Below are 18,644 nucleotides of genomic sequence, written 5' to 3'. Positions count from 1 at the left end.
ATATGTATATTAGTAAAGAAGAATGGTTTCAAACCAATGACCTTACCTCTTAACTTAAAAAAACTAGAAAACACAGAGAAAATTAAACGCAAAATAAGCAGACAAAAGAAAATAGAAAAGCAAAATTCAATTCAATTTTTAAAAATAGAAAAATAAAAGAGTTGTGAAACTAAAAGATAATTCTGTGAGAACATAAAATTGTTCTGTGAGTGCCGGGCTCGGTGGCTCAAGCCTGTAATCCCAGCACTTTGGGAGGCCGAGGCGGGAGGATCACGAGGTCAGGAGATCAAGACCATCTTGGCTAACACGGTGAAACCCTGTCTGTACTAAAAAAAAAATACAAAAAATTAGCCGGGCGTGGTGGCGGGTGCCTGTAGTCCCAGCTACTCGGAGGCTGAGGCGGGAGAATGGCGTGAACCCGGGAGGCGGAGCTTGCAGTGAGCCGAGATCGTGCCACTGCACTCCAGCCTGGGTGACACAGCCAGACTCCATCTCAAAAAAAAAAAAAATGTTCTGTGAGAACATAAATTTTTTTCTGACTATTCTGATATTGCCGTAATCAGAATAGTCAGAAAAAAATAGAGACTAACTAGGGAAAAATAATCTCATTAATAAGAGAGAAGACAGTGCTACAGACGGCAAAGATTTCAAACAAATAATAAGAGAATGTTATGAACAACCTTATGTCAATAAATTCTACAAGGTAGACAAAATAAATACATTCTTTGTATAACACAAACTACCAAAGCTCACTCTATAACAAATAATCTGATTGATGAGCCCTGTGTTTAATAAAAACTTAAAACTGTAATAAAAATCCTTCCTACAAAAAAGAACACCAGTACTCACATGGCTTCACTGATTAACTTTACAATATAAGTTAGAAATTACAATCATGTATCACTTTAGGGATACATTTTGATAAATGTGTCATTAGGCAATTTTGTCATTGTGGGAACATCACAGAGTGTACTTACACAAACCTAGATGGGATAGCCCATTACACACCAAGGCTATATAGTATGGCCTAATGTTCCTAGGCTACAAACTACAATTGCCTACAACACAATATTGTAGGCAAGTGTAACACAATGATATTTGTGTATCTAAACATAGAAAAGGTATAGTAAAAAAATACAGCATAAAATTTTTTTTTAATTCACATCTGCAAAGGACACTTACCATGAATGGAGTTTGCAGGATGAAAGTTGTTTTGGGCAAGTCAGTGAGTGAGTGGTAAGTGAATGTGAAGGCCTAGAACATTACTATATACTACTGTAGACTTTATAAACACTCTACACTTACGCTTCACTAAATTTATTTTTTAAAATTTCTTTCATCAATAAATTAACCTTATCTTACTGTAGCTTTATGTTTTAATTTTTTAAACTTTTTGACTGCATTGTAACAACTTAGCTTAAACAAATTGTACGGCTGTAAAAATTTTTTTCTTTTACAGCCTTATTCTTTTTTTTTTTCCAGTTTTATGCATTTATTTTTTGACAAATTTGACTCCATGAAAGTGATTTATCACAATGTTAACTTTGTCACAGTGTAAGCATGGTGTTTGTGTGTGTAAAAACGTTGAAACTTCCTCAGTAAATGAAGAGATATCTTTTTTGTACACCTGCATTTGTGAAAGATAAAATTTTTTAAGATCTTGGCTCTCTGGGTGATTGCATATATGTGGGTGACCCATAGTACTTTTTGATCGATTTCATCAAAAGACAGGTTTTTCATCATGGTATGATCACATTTACAAAGCTGGGTGCACACAATTGCCAACCAGAGTAATAGACATTTATAGATTTCCCTTTGACCTATTTCTTTATGAATACAATTTATCTATTCATAACTGTTATACCCACATGATTGTCATTGGTATACCTGAGTGTTTAAACTTATAAAAATATGTATACTATTGCCTATTTTATTGTGTAATGTGGCCCATGAAGTGTTCTGTTGTGTTTTCATTTTTCTCAAATAAATCCTCCTTTAAAATGTAAGTAAATATGTAGAGTTGCGCAACCTTCACCACAATCAACTTTACAATATTTTCATCACTGCAAATGGAAGCCCCATTCCCATTTGTGATTATTCCCCATTCCTCTTCAACCTCCCCTTCCTGATCTCTCCCTACTATCAGCCCTAGGCCATGACAATTGCTGATCTACTCTGTCTCTTTAGATTTGTCTGTTTTGGACATTCCATATAAATATGTGTATGTGGTCTTTTGTGACTGGCTTCTTTTCTGCATCACAAGTTGAAAGTTCATCCATGTTGTAGCATATATCATCAGTATTTCATTCCGTTTTTAAGTTGTCAAATACTATTTGACTTGTTTCCATTTTTGGCTATTGTGAATAATGACATTTGAACATTACTATGTAAGCTTTCTTATGGATATATGTTATCATTTGAGTATGTACCTAGGAATGGAACCACTGGGTCGTATGGTAAGTCTGCCGAACACTTTTTTTTTTTTTTATTATACTTTAAGTTCTAGGGTACATGTGCATGACGTGGTTTGTTACATATGTACACTTGTGCCATGTTGGTGTGCTGCACCCTTTTACAGCCTTACTCTATAAGCTTTTTTCTATTTTTAAATTTTAAAAAATGTTTTCCTTACTTTTAACCTTTTTTGTTAAAAACTAGGACATAAACATACATTAGCCTAGGTCCATACAGAGTCAGGATCATCAATATCACTGTCTTTCACTTCCTCATCTTGTCCCACTGGAAGGTCTTCAGGGGCACTGATTCGCAGGGAACTATCATTTCCTATGATAACAATGCCTTCTTCTGGAATATCTCCTGAAGGACCTGCCTGAGCCTGTTTTACAATTAACTTTTTTTTTTTAATAAGTAGAAAGAGCACACTCTAAAATAACAATAGTACAATAAATACATAAACCATTAACAAGTCATTTATTATCATTATCAATTATTATATATTATACATAATCGTATATGCTATGCTTTTATATGACTGGCAGGTTTGTTAATACCAGCATCACCACAAACACATAAGTAATGAGTTGTGCTACTACATTACAACAGCTACGATGTCACTAAATAGTAGGAATTTTTCAGCTCCATTATAATCTTATGGGACCATATATGCTGTTCATTGTTGACTGGAACATTGTTATGCAGCACATCACTGTGTATGCTTTCTATACAAATTCTTCCAGAAAATTAAACATGATGGAATACTTCCCAGCTCATTCTATGACACTGGCATTATGCTGATCAAAACCAGACTAAGATATTATAAGAAAAGAAACCTACAAAATAATATTCCTCATGAAGACTGATGAATTTCCTAACAAAATGTTACCAAATCAAAACCAAGAATACATAACAAGAGTAACATATTGTGAAAGGTGGGATTTATCCCAGGAATATAAGGTTGGTTTAACTTAGAAAAAGAAAAAAAAAAAAAGCCTGATGTGGGGCAGGATCTTCTGGGATGACAGAGTGAGCAATCTGGCAAATACTCTCCCACAAAATGCAATGTTAAAACCAGTCAAAATGTGGAAAAACAACCATTTCAGAATGTGTGAAGTAACCAAAGGCACACGATAAACTGAGAAGCAGTACTTCAAGAAATCTACTGAGCCTTAGTAGAAATAGTACGTGTCCATAAAGTTTTAGCCTGGAGCTGTCCCTTCCCTCCACCAGCTACACTAAACATGAAAAAAAGAGAGAGGGTGCATATCTAGAATTAAAGAAGTGATATAACCACCAACCTTACAGAAACTAAAAGGATTTCAAGGGTATACTATAAACAACTTCATGCTAACAAATCATGCAACTTATATGAAATGGACAAATTCCTAGAAAAACACAAATTACCACAACTGACACAAGAACAAACTAGAAAATCTGAACAGACCATAACAAGAAAATGAACTAGTAATTAAGTGTTCTTACTAAAAAAAGTCCATGTGCAGATGGCTTCACTGGTGAATTCTAAGAAAAACTTAGAAAATAAATAATACCAATCCTCTACAAATTCTTACATAAAACAGGAGGAAACACTTTCAACTTATTCTATGAGGCCAGTATTACCCTGATACCAAAGTCAAACAATCACAAAGAAATAAAAAATTCAGACAAATATTCTTCATAAATATAGACAAAAAAACCATTAACAAAATATTAGCAAACCAAATACAACAACATATGGGGAGCATTATACACCAAGCAGTTTTTACCCCATCAATACAAAGTGGTTTGACACCTGAAAATAAATTATTACATATTAACAGGTTAAAGGAAAAAAAACAATATCATAATTTCAAGAGACATGGAAGGAGTGCTTGACAAAATTCATGATAAAAACTCTCACTGCTAAACAGAAGAGAACTTTCACAACCTGATAAAGGATGCTTACAAAAACACCTACAGCTAACATCATACTTACTGGTGAAAGACTGAATGCTTTTTCCCTAAAACTGAGAAGAATAAGTACATCTGCTCTTGCCACTGCTATTCAGCGTTGTACTAGAGGTTCTAGTACAACTTCTAGTGAAGTTAAGCAAGAAAAGGAAGTCAAAATTGCTTCCTGGCCTTTTGGCTAAGATCATGTTCAAAACGGAAAAAAAAAAAAAAAAAGGAAGAAGAAGAAGGCATCCAGATTGAAAAGAGAGAGGTAAAAATATCTTTACTTACAGACAATATATTCCACCATGATTTAAAAAAAAACCCTACTCAACTATTACTAGAACTAATAATGAATTTGTCAAGGTCAAAAGATATAAGATTCACATACAAAAATCAATTGTATTTCTATACACTACCAATGAATAATCCAAAATGAAATTGGGAAAGTAATTCCATTTACAATAGCATAAAAAGAATAAAATAGTAGGAAGAAAGAAACAAGGCTTATATCCTGAAAACCATAATACATTATTGAAGAAATGTAAAAAGATGAAAGAGGAAAAACATTTTATGCTTGCGGACTGGCAAACTCACTATGCTATAGATACATAGCAATTCTATCAAAATTAATCTATAAATTCAACATAATCTCTTAAAATCCGAATAGATTTGGTTTCTGGTTTTTGGTTTTGTTGCAGAAACTGACCAGCAGATCCTAAAATTTATATGGAAATGCAAAGGATTAAGAAGAGCCAAAACATTTTTGAAAAAAAAAATGTTGGACTAATACACTTCTTTGATTTCAAAACTAATAATAAAGCTACAGTAACCAAGACAGTTTGTTACTAACATAATCAACAGAACAGAATTGAGATTCCAGAAAAAAAAAATCCTTGTATTTACAGTCACCTTTTCTGACAAAGGTGCCAAAGCAATTAAGCAAGGAAAGAATATACCTTTCCAAAAATGTAAATAATGGATTCAGACCCTTACCACACCCAACACATAAAAACTAACTCAAAATGAAACATAGACCTACATGTAAGATCTAAAAGTATAAAACAGAAGAAAATCTTCATGACACTGGGTTAGGCAAAGATTAGTTGGTTTTGACACCATAAGCACAATTAATAAATGAAAAAATTAGTAAGTTGGACTTCATCAAATTAAGCCTTTGCACTTTAAAAAGGTACCAGTAATAAAATGAAAAGGGTAAACATTTCACCAGAGTCACAAATAGCTAAAATGCACATGAAAAGATGCCAAAATCATTAGTCATTAGGGAAATGCAAACTAAAAACATGAGATACTACTACACATTGACTAGAATGGGTTAAATTTTAAAAGACTGACTGTATCAAGTGTTGGCAAGGATGTGTTGCAATGTTCACCCATTGTTGATGGGAACATAAAATGATACAAATACCACTGGAAAATTGTTCGGTAGTTTTTGTAAAACTTAAACATGCAGCTAACACATGATCCAGTCATTCCACTTGCACCCAGGAGAAATGAAGTATATGTAAAAACAAAGACTTATACATGAACTGTCACAGCAGGTATATTTGGAATAGCCAAAAACTGGGAAGAAACACCAAATGCTCATGAACAGGTAAATGAATACGTTGTGCTATGTCCATACAATGAAATACTACTCTGCAATAAAAAGGAATGAACTATAGATACGGGCAACAACCAACACAGATGAATTTCAAAATAATTACGCTGAGACAGCAACACAAAGCAGATCAGTGGTTGCTTTGGGATACGTGTAAAGGATGTGAAGCAATAGAGAGAAGGGATTACCAAGGTACCCAAATAAACTACCAGGGATAATAAATGTGTTCATGTGTCATTATCTTTGACATTGTCAAAATTTATTAAAGTTCATATATTCATTATCATAGTTAAATAAGTTTAGTTTATTTTATGTCAATTGTACATTCATAAAACTGTTTTTTAAAAATGTATCTCAGAACAAAAAAGAACTATTATGTGGCATTACAACTCTCCAGGCAAGAAAGAATGATGTCATAGACTGGGATGGAGCCCACAGAAACAGAAATGTAAGTAGATAATTTTAAAGTTTATTAAAATACAGAATTGACAACACTTTTTTGGTGAAATGGATATTGAGAGTTGAAGGAAAGGAAGGAATCAAGGACAACTTTTATATTGGCTTTGGCAACTGAGTGAATAGTGGTGCCATTTACTAAAATAAGGAAACTAGGATAGTATGACACATTCAAGGTTTCTCATCACATCACCAGGAGTGGGTCAAACTGGTTTTACAAGCTTAATAGATTTTAAAACAACAAATTAGGGTTCACAGAATTCCCTGTTACCCACAGTTTCACTTTCTGTAGTATCTGCTTTCCGTGGTCTACAACCCACAGTCAATCGTAGTCCACAAATAGGTAAGTACAGTTTATATAGTAAGATACTTTGAGACCAAGAGAAGAGATCACATTCTTATAACTTTTAACAGTATATTATTATAATTGTTCTATTATTAGTTATTGTTGTTAATCTATTACTGTCCCTAACATAAATTAAACTTTACCATAGGTATGTATGCATACAAGAAAACATAGCATTTATAGGATTTGGCACTGTCTGCAATTTCGGGATTCCACTGGGGGTTTTGGAACGTATCCCCTGTGGATAAGGTGGCACTACTGTACTGTATCTACAGACATCTAGAAAATAAAAGTGGGATTCTATTCAACTACCACAAATGTGAAAAAGAAATCACGATTTTTGCAGAAAAAGAAAACAGTAATTCATGGAGATTACAAAATGTGCAAAATACCTTTGTCCAAAATAATTTTAAAACTAAATAAACGACTCTGGGAGGCTAAGTGGGCAGATCACTTGAGGCCAGAAGATTGAGACCAGCCTGGACAACATGGTGAAACCCCATCTCTACTAAAAATTCAAAAATTAGCCAATTGGCTGTGGTGACACACACCTGTAATCCCAGCTACTCTGGTGCTAAGGCACAAGAATCACTTGAACTCAGGAGGCGTAGGTTGCAGTGAGCTGAGATAATTGTGCCACTGCACTCCAGCCTGGGTGAAAGAGCGAGACTTCTCAAAATATAAAAAATAAACAAATGAATTAAAGGTAGATGTTCATGTTATAAAATAATTACTTACACTATTTTAATTAAATAATACATTTTACTTTGTGATTTTTTTTCTAGAAGTATTACTTAGGACTGTTTATATTTTTAACTAAAAATATTTCTGTCCATTAAAATCAAATTTCTAAGGGAAAGTACAGAATGCTACAACTTCTTTATTTCCTTCAGCATCTTTGCTTACCTGTTTAATCTTTCAAATAATGTCCCAAATTGTGTAGTTTTATGTGATGGACTGAGAACATCTTGACTTTTATTTAATTTGGAAAGCAAGGAATCAGAACAGTTAACATTACTGAGCTGAAAAAAAAAAAAAATTGAAGAAACTGCCAAAATAGTAAATGTACTATTGTATTAAATGTACATTGTATTAAAATATACAATTTAAATTATTTACCATAAAATGTCATGTAAATGAACTACATTTATATTTTAAAATTGTAAAAATAGTCCAAAAGAAAGTAATTTTACTACTTATTGAAAACAAAATAAATACTTTCCTAACAAAAAAAGTCAATACCAGTATTTGAGTCATTGTTAAAATAACAGAATTGATACTATGGTAAGCTAACCATTTTCTTCAAATTAAAAAATGAAAATAAAAGAACAAAAAAAACCACCCAGGACACGAGGATCTTGAATAACTGTAAGTTAAATTTCTCTGACAGAAAATAATAATGTGTCCCAAGACAAGAGCTATAATTATCTCAGTTCTTCCATTTACTGAGTAACTTTAGATTGCTACTTTAATTTTTCTGAATATCAACATTATTCAGTTCAAAAGGGGGATAGTTTGTGAATATATAATACTATATTTTATTTGTTGAATATGTAATACTATATTCTCTTCTCTTTTGATTTCTTTCTTATTTTAAGGGATAATGTTTTGCACCTCTGTCACTCTCTCATATGTATTAGTTAGCTGAGACATTAGTGTAAGCTCTCTCTGACTTTAGTACATTTTTTTCCAATTGATTATTGGAAATAATCAATTTGTTAATGTAGAAAGTACCCTATAAATGTAACTTACTATATTGGCCCAACACTAATCTATTCAACAATGATTTTTATCTGTCATACATTTGATTTATAACTCATGAAACATAGAAATGAGAAGTCCAAACACAACCAATGACAGAATTGTCAGAAAAACAAAAAAAAAAGAGAGTCAAAAAAAGACACTGAAAGTCTTTGGGGGAAAAAAATGTAACATAAAAACTTGTCATCTTTCAAATTACAAAAAGAATCAAGCCATCATAATTCACACTTTAAGACTACTATGACATCTCTGAAACTGTATATTGCTTTCACAGGACACTTTCCATATCATGCATATTGGGTCATCATGACATCACCAACTAATCAATTACAGTGATTATAAACATCAACTACTATATAACACACTGAACTACTTTCAATTCTACTATCACTAGTTTCCTAATAGAATGATAAATTCCAAGATTTTTTTAAAAAAACACCCCAGCTCTGAGATTCACAATCTTCTACACTGCAAAGAATTAAGTTTTTGATCTAATGGGAATTATCTCTAATTTATCTCCTAATTTTTTTATATCTATAGCAATTCAAAATGTAAATATTTTAAATCTATAAAAAGAGAAAGAGTTTCATGAAAATATAATGATATAAAATGCTAAGAAGTAATGATTCAAAGGTACCTGGTCATTCTGCTTTTTTTCATATGCAAGTTTCTGAGGAGTAGGTGCTATTCCGGGTGTGAAATTTAGTTTTGAAATATGTCTGTTAGAAGCTAACTCCACTGAAAAAGATGGTGGAGTGAAACTGCAGTTCTCTATTTTGCTGAACTGAGGGTCAAGCGTACTATATGAGTCCATGCCTCGTGACTATAGGAAAGAAGATAAAATCATTTACATTACCAAAATATGTAAACTAGAGAAGAGGAAAGTCAAAACAGTGAAATTAAAATAAGTGAAAAGGGCAGGGGTTACAAAAGAAAAAGTCCTAAGGCAAGGCAACCCATCAGTAATTGACAGAATTTACTAGGAAGAGAGTGGTTATCAGCGAAGGCTATATACTCAAGAGCACCTTTCCCTCTGCCTACCCTACTCCTGCTCCTCTCCATCCTCCATTCCTGTAGGCTACCTTCTAAAGACAGGAAATCTGACTTTTATTAACCCATAATCCAGGTGACAAGATTTCTAAGGGATTTTAGTATCATTGCCATTATCTTTCTGATCTAGCTTAACTCTGGCAATTCAAAGGAAACAAAATGATAGCTAACAAAATGACATTAGATGTTAAAGTTTCAAGCTTTAATTATATTTAATTATAATCTACGCATTTTCTAATTGATTAAAATTTTATTTGCTAAGAAAATTATTTGCTATACTTTGAAAGCAAAATCATCTTGGGATCCACGTGATGGTTGGACATCACAATTTGATATAAAGTAATCTGGTTACTATGTTTGAACAGATGAATTGCTCAATAATCACGTGAACCCAAAGTAAGAATCCCTAAGTGAATTGTCCTTGGCAGCTCATCAGTAACAAGCAACATCAAATGTTATGCAAACATAGGCCTAGTCACATTACCAGTAGTCCAAAGGGATTCTCATAAGCAATCAATTAAAATATTCTCAAGGCATAGATTTCCCACCAAGAAAACTTTTAAAAGAATTAAAGACTCAAAATTTTCTTTAAAATAATTTTCTCCAGTATTCAGACATTTAGATCATTAGGTAGCATGTCACAATTGCTGAAATAACTTATAGAATTTTTTTTAAATCTCACCTGGACTGCGCCAAGATCTTCCTTGCTACTTAGTCTTTGATAGTTTATACTAATGAAAAGAAAAATTTAGGTTAAAAATATAAATGGAAATAAAATTGACTGTCCTTTCCTGTATTTAAAATTCATACTGTTCTACACAAAACACACAGAAACCTACGTAAATCATTACAGGGTCATAATATTACTCAGTTTTATAAAAATTATATTAATACTACAGATAGACATTTTTATGATAAGGTAAGTCAAAGTGTACAAAATCTGGATCATTTGATAAAGGTCTTAATCATTGTATAATACTGTTAACAGCCAAACAAACAAAAACTGGAGGTAGAAGGTAAGTATTTTATACATTTTCCAGTGAGTAAAAGTGTTGATAATAACCAGTTTAAACATCTAATAATATAAATCCTAGCTAAAACCTACTTGGTTTCTGTATCATCAAGGCAGAGTTTAGAAGGTACACAGTGAGGCGACACTGGGAGTTCTAAATTATGCTTTCTTAGGGGCATTTTTATGCCTCTATTCATGTTCACATGGGTTGGTTTCCTCATAGTTTCTACAATAAAAAGTATATAATTATAATTTTAAAATAAGAGTAATAAAATCTTGTAAAAGTACTGCTTAATATATAATGTTCATTACATAAATGTACATCTAAGAAATTTTACTAAAATATTTACATTCTATCAGTGTTAATAAATCATTACAATATAAACAACTATCACAGAGACTTTAAAACATATTTTTCTTCATCATCTTATATACTCATTATAGGTGCCCTATTAATTTAGTTCTACATTTTCTTCCACCAAGATTTCTCCGATCTCCAAACTATATTGGATACTATGTTATATATTCCCACTGTACTTTATATTTTCCCTTTCTCTGGTCAGTACTTTCACCCACTGTATTTTTGTGATACACCCACCTCAACTATATACATAGTTATAGTGTAGATTTTATATCTTCTTACAAAACCCTGCCTCAAGCCAGGCACAGTGGCTCATGCCTGTAATCCCAGTTACTAAGGAGGCTGCAGTTGGAGGATTGCTTGAGGCCAAGAGTTCAAGACCAGCTTAGGCAACACAGTGAAACCCTGTCTTTAAAAACAAAACAAAATAAAACTCTTGCCTCTCTGGATAAAATACATGATTTGGCAGTAGCCATCTGACTAAAGGTGAACCAATAATAGCATCCCATTCTGCTAGTTATAAATGAAATTGTTTCACTGTGAGATTGGTACCAGTAGCACAAGGCAACATTCTTACAGTGGAATTTTAAAATGTGGGACCAGAGAAACAATTCTCAGTATTTCCTTGGTGGCAAAACTAGAGGAGATGAGTAATATTAGTTTCTTAAGGCCATGTTTTGAGCCTCAATGATGAAGACAGTCTGAGAAAATAAAGTTAGTGATTGAAGTGAAAAAGAATCTTGACAGTATTCAAGTCCCTGTTTCGAGTCATCTCTGAGGCCCACTGCACCATCACTCTTCCTGTTAAAGGAGTAAAAGATACCTGTTTTGAATTTCTGTCATTTGCAGCCATAAGTCCTGACTAATAAAGTTTGCTTTCTGTTTTATCCTCAGCACCCAATAGAGTACTTACAGTGGGTACCCATTAAAAATATGCTGAAGAAATAAATGAAAAGAAAGTGCAGGGGTTCAGGACATTATCCCCAAAGAAGACGTCCTGCTATTTAAGAAAACAGCAGAAGCAAGAAGGTTACTCTCAGCTTCCCCCTGAAGCAGGTCATAAAACCCTCATTTGAGAGGTGCCCTGGTTATACTTGGAAGAAAATAATATCCCTATCTCTGAAGACACAGGGTCACAAAGAAGAACCTGAGCAAAGAGGTCTTGCTAAGATCCCCCTTAGTTTATTACTATTAGATCATTCTTTTAAAAATCCAATCATACTTCTCCACTTTTTCATCAAACCTGACAAGAAAAATACACAAGTTTAGCTATTTCTTCCAATCTTAAGATATTAACTTTCTTATCAAGGCTCCTGTGTCACATAAAACTTACTAAATAAATCTGTATGCTTTTATCCTGTTAATCTGTCTTTTGTTATTGAAGCTTTAGCCATAAACCTAGCAATGGATGAGGAAATATATTTGTATTATCCTACAACTGGGAATAAATAAAGGTAAATACATCGAAGAGATTTACAACAAAAAGTTTTATTCTCAAAGTCCATGAACAATGTATTTATTCCTTCTAGAGTATAACTAAATTGACTTGTGTAAACTGTTATCTATGGAGGGAGGAAAAAATGACAGAGAAAGGAAATGAGGAAATATTAACAATACTCTGATGAATTTCTATCCCTTCCTGATAAATTGTCTTATTTTTATGCTCTCATTTTTAGCAGTTGTTTTAAAACTTAATATTATACACAAGTTCCTCTGAGAGAGGAAAAATATACTCTAATTAAGCTTTTTATTTACTTGAAGAATCAAAATATATGACAAAATGGACTTTATTTTGCAGTATTAGACTGCTATGATTAACATCCCATTAAAGTATAATAAATAATTCAAGTGATGACATAGGAAACTAGTCATTGAGACAAAAATGTTTCCAGATCTTCCTTTCATACCTATGCTCTAAATATAAAGAATAGTTAATTTGTTGACATGTATTAACATTTATTCCCTGCTCTCTAGCTAAACTTTGGTAACTCCCTACCTGTATAGAATAATATAACTACCGTACTATAATAAGTTTAATGACACCTAATAAATTAGTTTTACATAACATATACACAACATAAAAATACAAATAAATGGATTAAGCAACAAAACATTTTAAGCAGATATTAACTAGGCATCTAATTTAAGAGAGCAACCAAATTTTAAAATTAATTTTCCACATGCTTTGAGCTCTAAAATTACAAACTAATGAGAAGGCTAAACATTATTATGATTACATCAAGTTCAAAACAGAATGCAATTGGAATGACTTACCAGGGATTTTCTTCTTGCAAGATATCTGATTTACCATATATAAGTTAAGAATGTCTAAGCTGACAGCAGAATTTTTGACAGGAGATAAAACTCTGAGTGATTTCATTTTTGATTTTAACCTGTGTTTTTCAAAATATTCCTAAAATAATTAAAAATTAAAAATAATGCAGCAAATATGTGGTTTTAAACAGAATTATAAATAATAAAAAGCAATCCTGTTATTAAGTCATTGACTTGATATTTTTATATTTTGTGACATCTTTATATGTTTACAAATAAATTACAATTAATCATAACTTGCAGTTTGCCTAAAGACTAAATTTCACAGCCTTTTATGATCTTAAGCACAACCTTTAAAACAGAATGCTATAAAGCTATTCTCTGAAATCAAAAGATTAGAAATTATCTGTATATAGAAAGTTAAAAAAATCTAGTAACAGAACAACAATTCTGAGAGGCCAAAATCTTGTTTTTCTACAAAGTATGCTATTCTGTAGATATAGAAAACCTTAAAAATACGCACAGCTGAGTGCCACTCAAAGTCAACAGAAATGAAGAAAAAAAAAGCTATGTGCAAATTAATCTGCAACCAAAGCCAATTTCATTTATTTGTTATCCCTCCAGGACTCCTAGATGTTTGTTTTTTAACCAGACTTGCACATAATTATCACTTTATCCAGTTTTTATTTTCTTTCTGTTTGAATTATTATTCTTTCTTATTGCCATTCTTTTTCTTTCAGGTTACATCATTAATTCATTTAAATAAAAATTAACTATTTAATATTTATTTATCAAGCCACTATTATGTGCTAGATATTAAGACACTGTGAAAACATCTTCTCTTCCATTATAACTCATTATAACTTCTCTTCCATTACATAACTCATAATACAATATTATAAATGTAATTATAAATGTGAAATTGTCAGAAATGAGAAAAAGCCAAGATGGCAAAATATTTAGTGCAAGTCATAATCTGAAGAGGTTATATATCATATTTATTTTCAAGAAGTTGAGGCTCTTGCACAGTAACATCTCAGAATATTGTTAATTATAACTTTTAAGTTTGTAAAAATCTTGTAAGAACTATAAGAGACCTGCTAATGATCACACAAAAAAAGTAAATGTCTTGTTTTACAAAATAAATAATAGATAAAAGGATTTGTTCACATTTCATTTGAGTGATCTGGAACCCCAAATTAGACTAAAATGTATTTTTAAAGACTACACTATGGTTAAGCAATGAAATAACAGGATCTTCAGGATGTAAATATTTTTCCCCCTTGAAACAATAACTCAGTCATTGCTAGATCTTATAACTGATTGTGTCCTGGAATTAAGAACTTGTTAGTTCATCTGTATAAAGTACCAAGGCACTGTACTTTGTGGTGGATAAGATCATAGTGAGGGAGATGATGACACAAATAAATACAACTGACTGTGACTGGGGATGGTATCAAATCCTAGGAAAGGTATGTAAATTATTGTTTGGGGGTAGGGTGGGTACAGGGAAGGGAGGAGGACAAGGAAGATTTCTTAGGAAATGGGTTCTAAGATAGATAGATGAGTCAAGCTATCCAAAGAGGGTAGGAATATAAGGTTCCAGGAATAAGGAAGAACAACACAAAGATTGTCAAAGGGACTAAGCCTTTATTCCACGAAATATGTTGAAGAAGTCTGTCCCATATTCTCTAGCCATCATGATAGCGTCTAATACCTGTTCCAAGAAAGAACAGAAGTATGTAACTAATTGATTCACTGGACAAGACTAAGCTCAATTTTTTTGTCAAGTCTCACTTGGTAAAAACAACTAGAAAACAATTTGAAAAGAATAAGAAAACTTTCAGAAACCAAGTAATCAAATTTTAACTTGAAAACAGTCATTAAAAAGGAACAACCAGAGAGACAGAAATAAAATCTGGAGAATGTACCAAAGAAAGAACAGAAAGAATTTGTTTCAAGATGAAAGGAATGGCAAACTGTGTAGGAGATGACAACATAATAAAATGAATTGGACTGACAAATATCCTTTCAATTGAACAACATAAAGTTCATTGTTGATGTTAACAAGATGACTGAGAAATGAATGAGATATAATATAAAAGGGGATAGCTTGGGAAGAAAAAGAAAACAGAGACGGTCACTATCCTGCTTTTATAATATTACTCCGTTTTCTTTAAACTTTACTACCTTTGATCATATTAACATTATTGGTTTTTTTTCTGTTTTAGAACTTTATATAAAGGAATCTTACTGCTTATATTCTGTGAGTTTCTTCTTTTGCTCAACATTGTGTATTTGAGATTCATCTGCATTAATTATATGCAGCTTATACATTTTCACTGCTATGCTATTACTTGGATATGCCATAGTTTGTTTAACCATTCTACTATTCTACTGCTAATGGATGTTGGGGCAGTTCTCTTTCCCTCTCCTTCCTTCCCTTTGCCTGTCTTCTTTCTCCTTCTCTCTCTCTCTGTTTGCTATTTCAGCATAACAATGACTCAAGCAAATCTTGTACATATCCAAAAGGGCACATGTACAAGAGTTTCTTTGCTCAGCTGTAAGGTATATACATGCTCAACCTTACTATGGAATGCAATCAGTGTAATAAAAAAATAAAGACAAACTAAATGGAAGTAGTACACAGGCTATGACACCATTACTGTTCATCATTTATTAGGTAATAAATGATTATTTAAATTATAATACCAATACTCAGGTAGTGAGAAGTGGTCAGATTTGGGATACATTTTGGAACTAGAAGGACAGCAGGAATCAACAATGATCTTTAAATCTCTGACTGAGCAAAATGCATGGCTAATTAAGCTATCAACAAGGATGTAGAAGAACAAAGGAAGATGGCCTCCAGTTTCACTCAGGTGAATGTATTGGTGGTAGAAAAACACTTCAAGGTCATTGTTCTCATCAGACTGACAAAAATAAAAACTTTTTTTCTTTACCTTTTGCTGTCTCCTTTCCTGCTTGATCAGAACCCTGGACCTGAAAAAGGAAGCAGAATAAAATATAGAGTGATTAAAGAAATGACCTTTAAGACAATTGCCAGTTTAGCTTAATAGAAGATTTAGAGTTAAAATCTAAAAGTGTAGTATCATTGCATTTTTTTCTGAAAAGAAACTATAAAAATATTCTTAAAGTATTTACAGTATGATGTTTTGCAAACTTTTCTTAGGAAATCCAAGATCTAATTTAAAAAAAACTGCATACTGATGATGAATAATTAAGTATGAAATAAATCTGAATTCTAATGCTAAGATAAGCAAAAAAAAAAAAAAAAAATGCATTGGAAAGAATATATCCCTGAAACATTCTTATCTGATAGCAATATTCTTGGTCAACATTCTTCTTTTTCTTTGTATTTCAACATTCTACTGAAATCAACAGAGAATAGAGAGGAAGTTGAAATCTACTTGGGATCTAAGGAAATGTCAAGTGTATTGCTAGAGCAACATCAGTTACATTAATATATCAGCTGTATTTACTTGAAATCTCATATCTATGTCTTAATCTGTTCAGGCTGCTATAACAAACTACCATAAAGCCAGGGAGCATACCAAGAAGAGAAATTTATTCCTCACTGTTCTAGAGGCTAGGGAGTCCAAGATCAAGGCACCAACAGATTCGATGTCTGGTGAGGGCCCACTTTCTGGTTTATAGATGACACTTTTTGCAGTATCCTTATTTAGTAAAAGGGGTGAGCTAGCTCTATGCAACCTCTTTCACAAGGGTATGAATCTGAATCATGAAGACACTGCCCTTGTGACCCAATCACCTTCCAGAGCCACCCCCTCCTAATACCATCACCTTGGGAGTCAGGATTTTAACATATGATCTTGGGGGAAAAACAAAAATACAGTCTATATCAAATACTTTCTTTCAAAAAAAAAAAAAAAAAAAACTAGTAGTTCTAGATGTGCTTTGTATTGATAATCCTTGAGCCAAATACAGCACTGAATACCAATGATAGTGCAGTATTTAATGGTTATATTTGTCCTATTAATAACAGTGGAACACTATAAAATATTCACGACAATATTACCAGATTTACATAACTTTTAGACATGCATAACACTATGGCCTCAAATTCAAGATTTATGTAAAAATAAGTAAAATGACACTTGTCTTAACTATATAATATCTAATATCAAAATAATCATCGCCAATACTAAACACCATATATCTTTCACCATTCTAGATACTTCAGACACTTTACATGTATAAGTTCATTTAATTCCATGGCAACTCTGTAAGGTAGGTTCTATTTCTGCACCCACTTTACTGATGAGGAAACTAAGGCAAAGACAGGTTAAGTAACTTACCCAAGCTTATAAGTGGTAGAGGCAGAATTCAAATCCAGGGTGTCTGATATTGGAGTTCTTAGCCAAAACTGCCTTTCAAGTATATCAACTGAGAATATACAAAGTTGTTCATTTTTCCCAGTGATTTTCATAAACTTTACCAATGACAATTACTGAATACCCCAGACTTTGCAACTTATTGAATGTGTTCTTAAATACTTCCCATTAACTTCGTTCCCCCATGCAAGAACTAACCAGGCCCAACCCTACTTAATTTCTGAGATCAGGCACATTCAGGGTGGACTCATTAGAATCCAGCTGACTCATTAGCTATGTCTTAATTGACCATCTGAACTCATTGAGCAAAGAACCCTATATATTCTGCTGCATGCAGCATCATAAGTGTACTGCTGCCATTCAAACTTTACAAAGAAAAATTTTAAAAAATTTCATTTTACTGACTTATTTGCTAAGACTAAGGAGGACCTGAGAAATTATTCTCCATCATTTTAAAACTTGCAAAGCTTATGCACAGAAAGTAAAGTGACTTTTCAAAGTTCAGAAATATAAAAAGTATAATAGAGCTGGCAATATTACACAATCCAGACTAAAAAGAGTTAACAAAAATAAATGTGTATTGTATAAACAGTTTCCATGTTATAGAGCTCAGTAAAACTAAGAAATCAAAATAAATACGGTCTTCATATACATATGCATTGTGTGATTTTATTCCAGGCTGATTTTCTCTTATCTAGGACATTCATGGCTATCACCAAATGCTACATACTACTTAATGCCCATCCCCATGTGCCTAAGAAAAAAATTAGGAAGTTAAGACCAATATCTACATCAGCCTAGCAATCACTAGACTGCAGTGAAAATGAAAAAGGATTCTGACATATATGTCAAAGGTCATTTCTTAAACAGAACATTTTAGAGTATTAAGGCTATCACTGTTATTAATAGAATGGTATGTCCACATAAACTAATATTTTCCCGAATACAGTCACTCTCAATTATTTGCACTAAAGAAGAAGAGTCCGTCAGTCAGAATT

General features: G+C 32.4%; 1 protein-coding gene across 1 annotated transcript in view; it reads right to left on the bottom strand.

Moving 5' to 3' along the window:
• The window catches only part of LOC105501573 (uncharacterized protein C12orf40), a gene marked incomplete at its 3' end in the record, with an annotated part of 60,760 nt that overhangs the window by 27,376 nt on the left and 14,740 nt on the right, over window positions 1-18,644 (bottom strand). The window contains exons 2-7 of the mRNA XM_011927553.1: window positions 16,234-16,273; window positions 13,271-13,409; window positions 10,729-10,861; window positions 10,306-10,354; window positions 9,211-9,396; window positions 7,719-7,834 (exon numbers count right to left, since the gene is read on the bottom strand). Of these exons, the coding sequence (XP_011782943.1) occupies window positions 7,719-7,834; window positions 9,211-9,396; window positions 10,306-10,354; window positions 10,729-10,861; window positions 13,271-13,409; window positions 16,234-16,273 (663 nt within the window). The remainder of the gene's footprint in view (window positions 1-7,718; window positions 7,835-9,210; window positions 9,397-10,305; window positions 10,355-10,728; window positions 10,862-13,270; window positions 13,410-16,233; window positions 16,274-18,644) is intronic.

The sequence above is a fragment of the Colobus angolensis genome, unplaced genomic scaffold (genome assembly GCF_000951035.1).
Source record: "Colobus angolensis palliatus isolate OR3802 unplaced genomic scaffold, Cang.pa_1.0 Scaffold726, whole genome shotgun sequence".
Classification (NCBI taxonomy): Eukaryota; Metazoa; Chordata; class Mammalia; order Primates; family Cercopithecidae; genus Colobus; species Colobus angolensis.
Note: the sequence above shows the minus strand (reverse complement) of the source record. Positions and strands in the feature narration are given on the sequence as shown.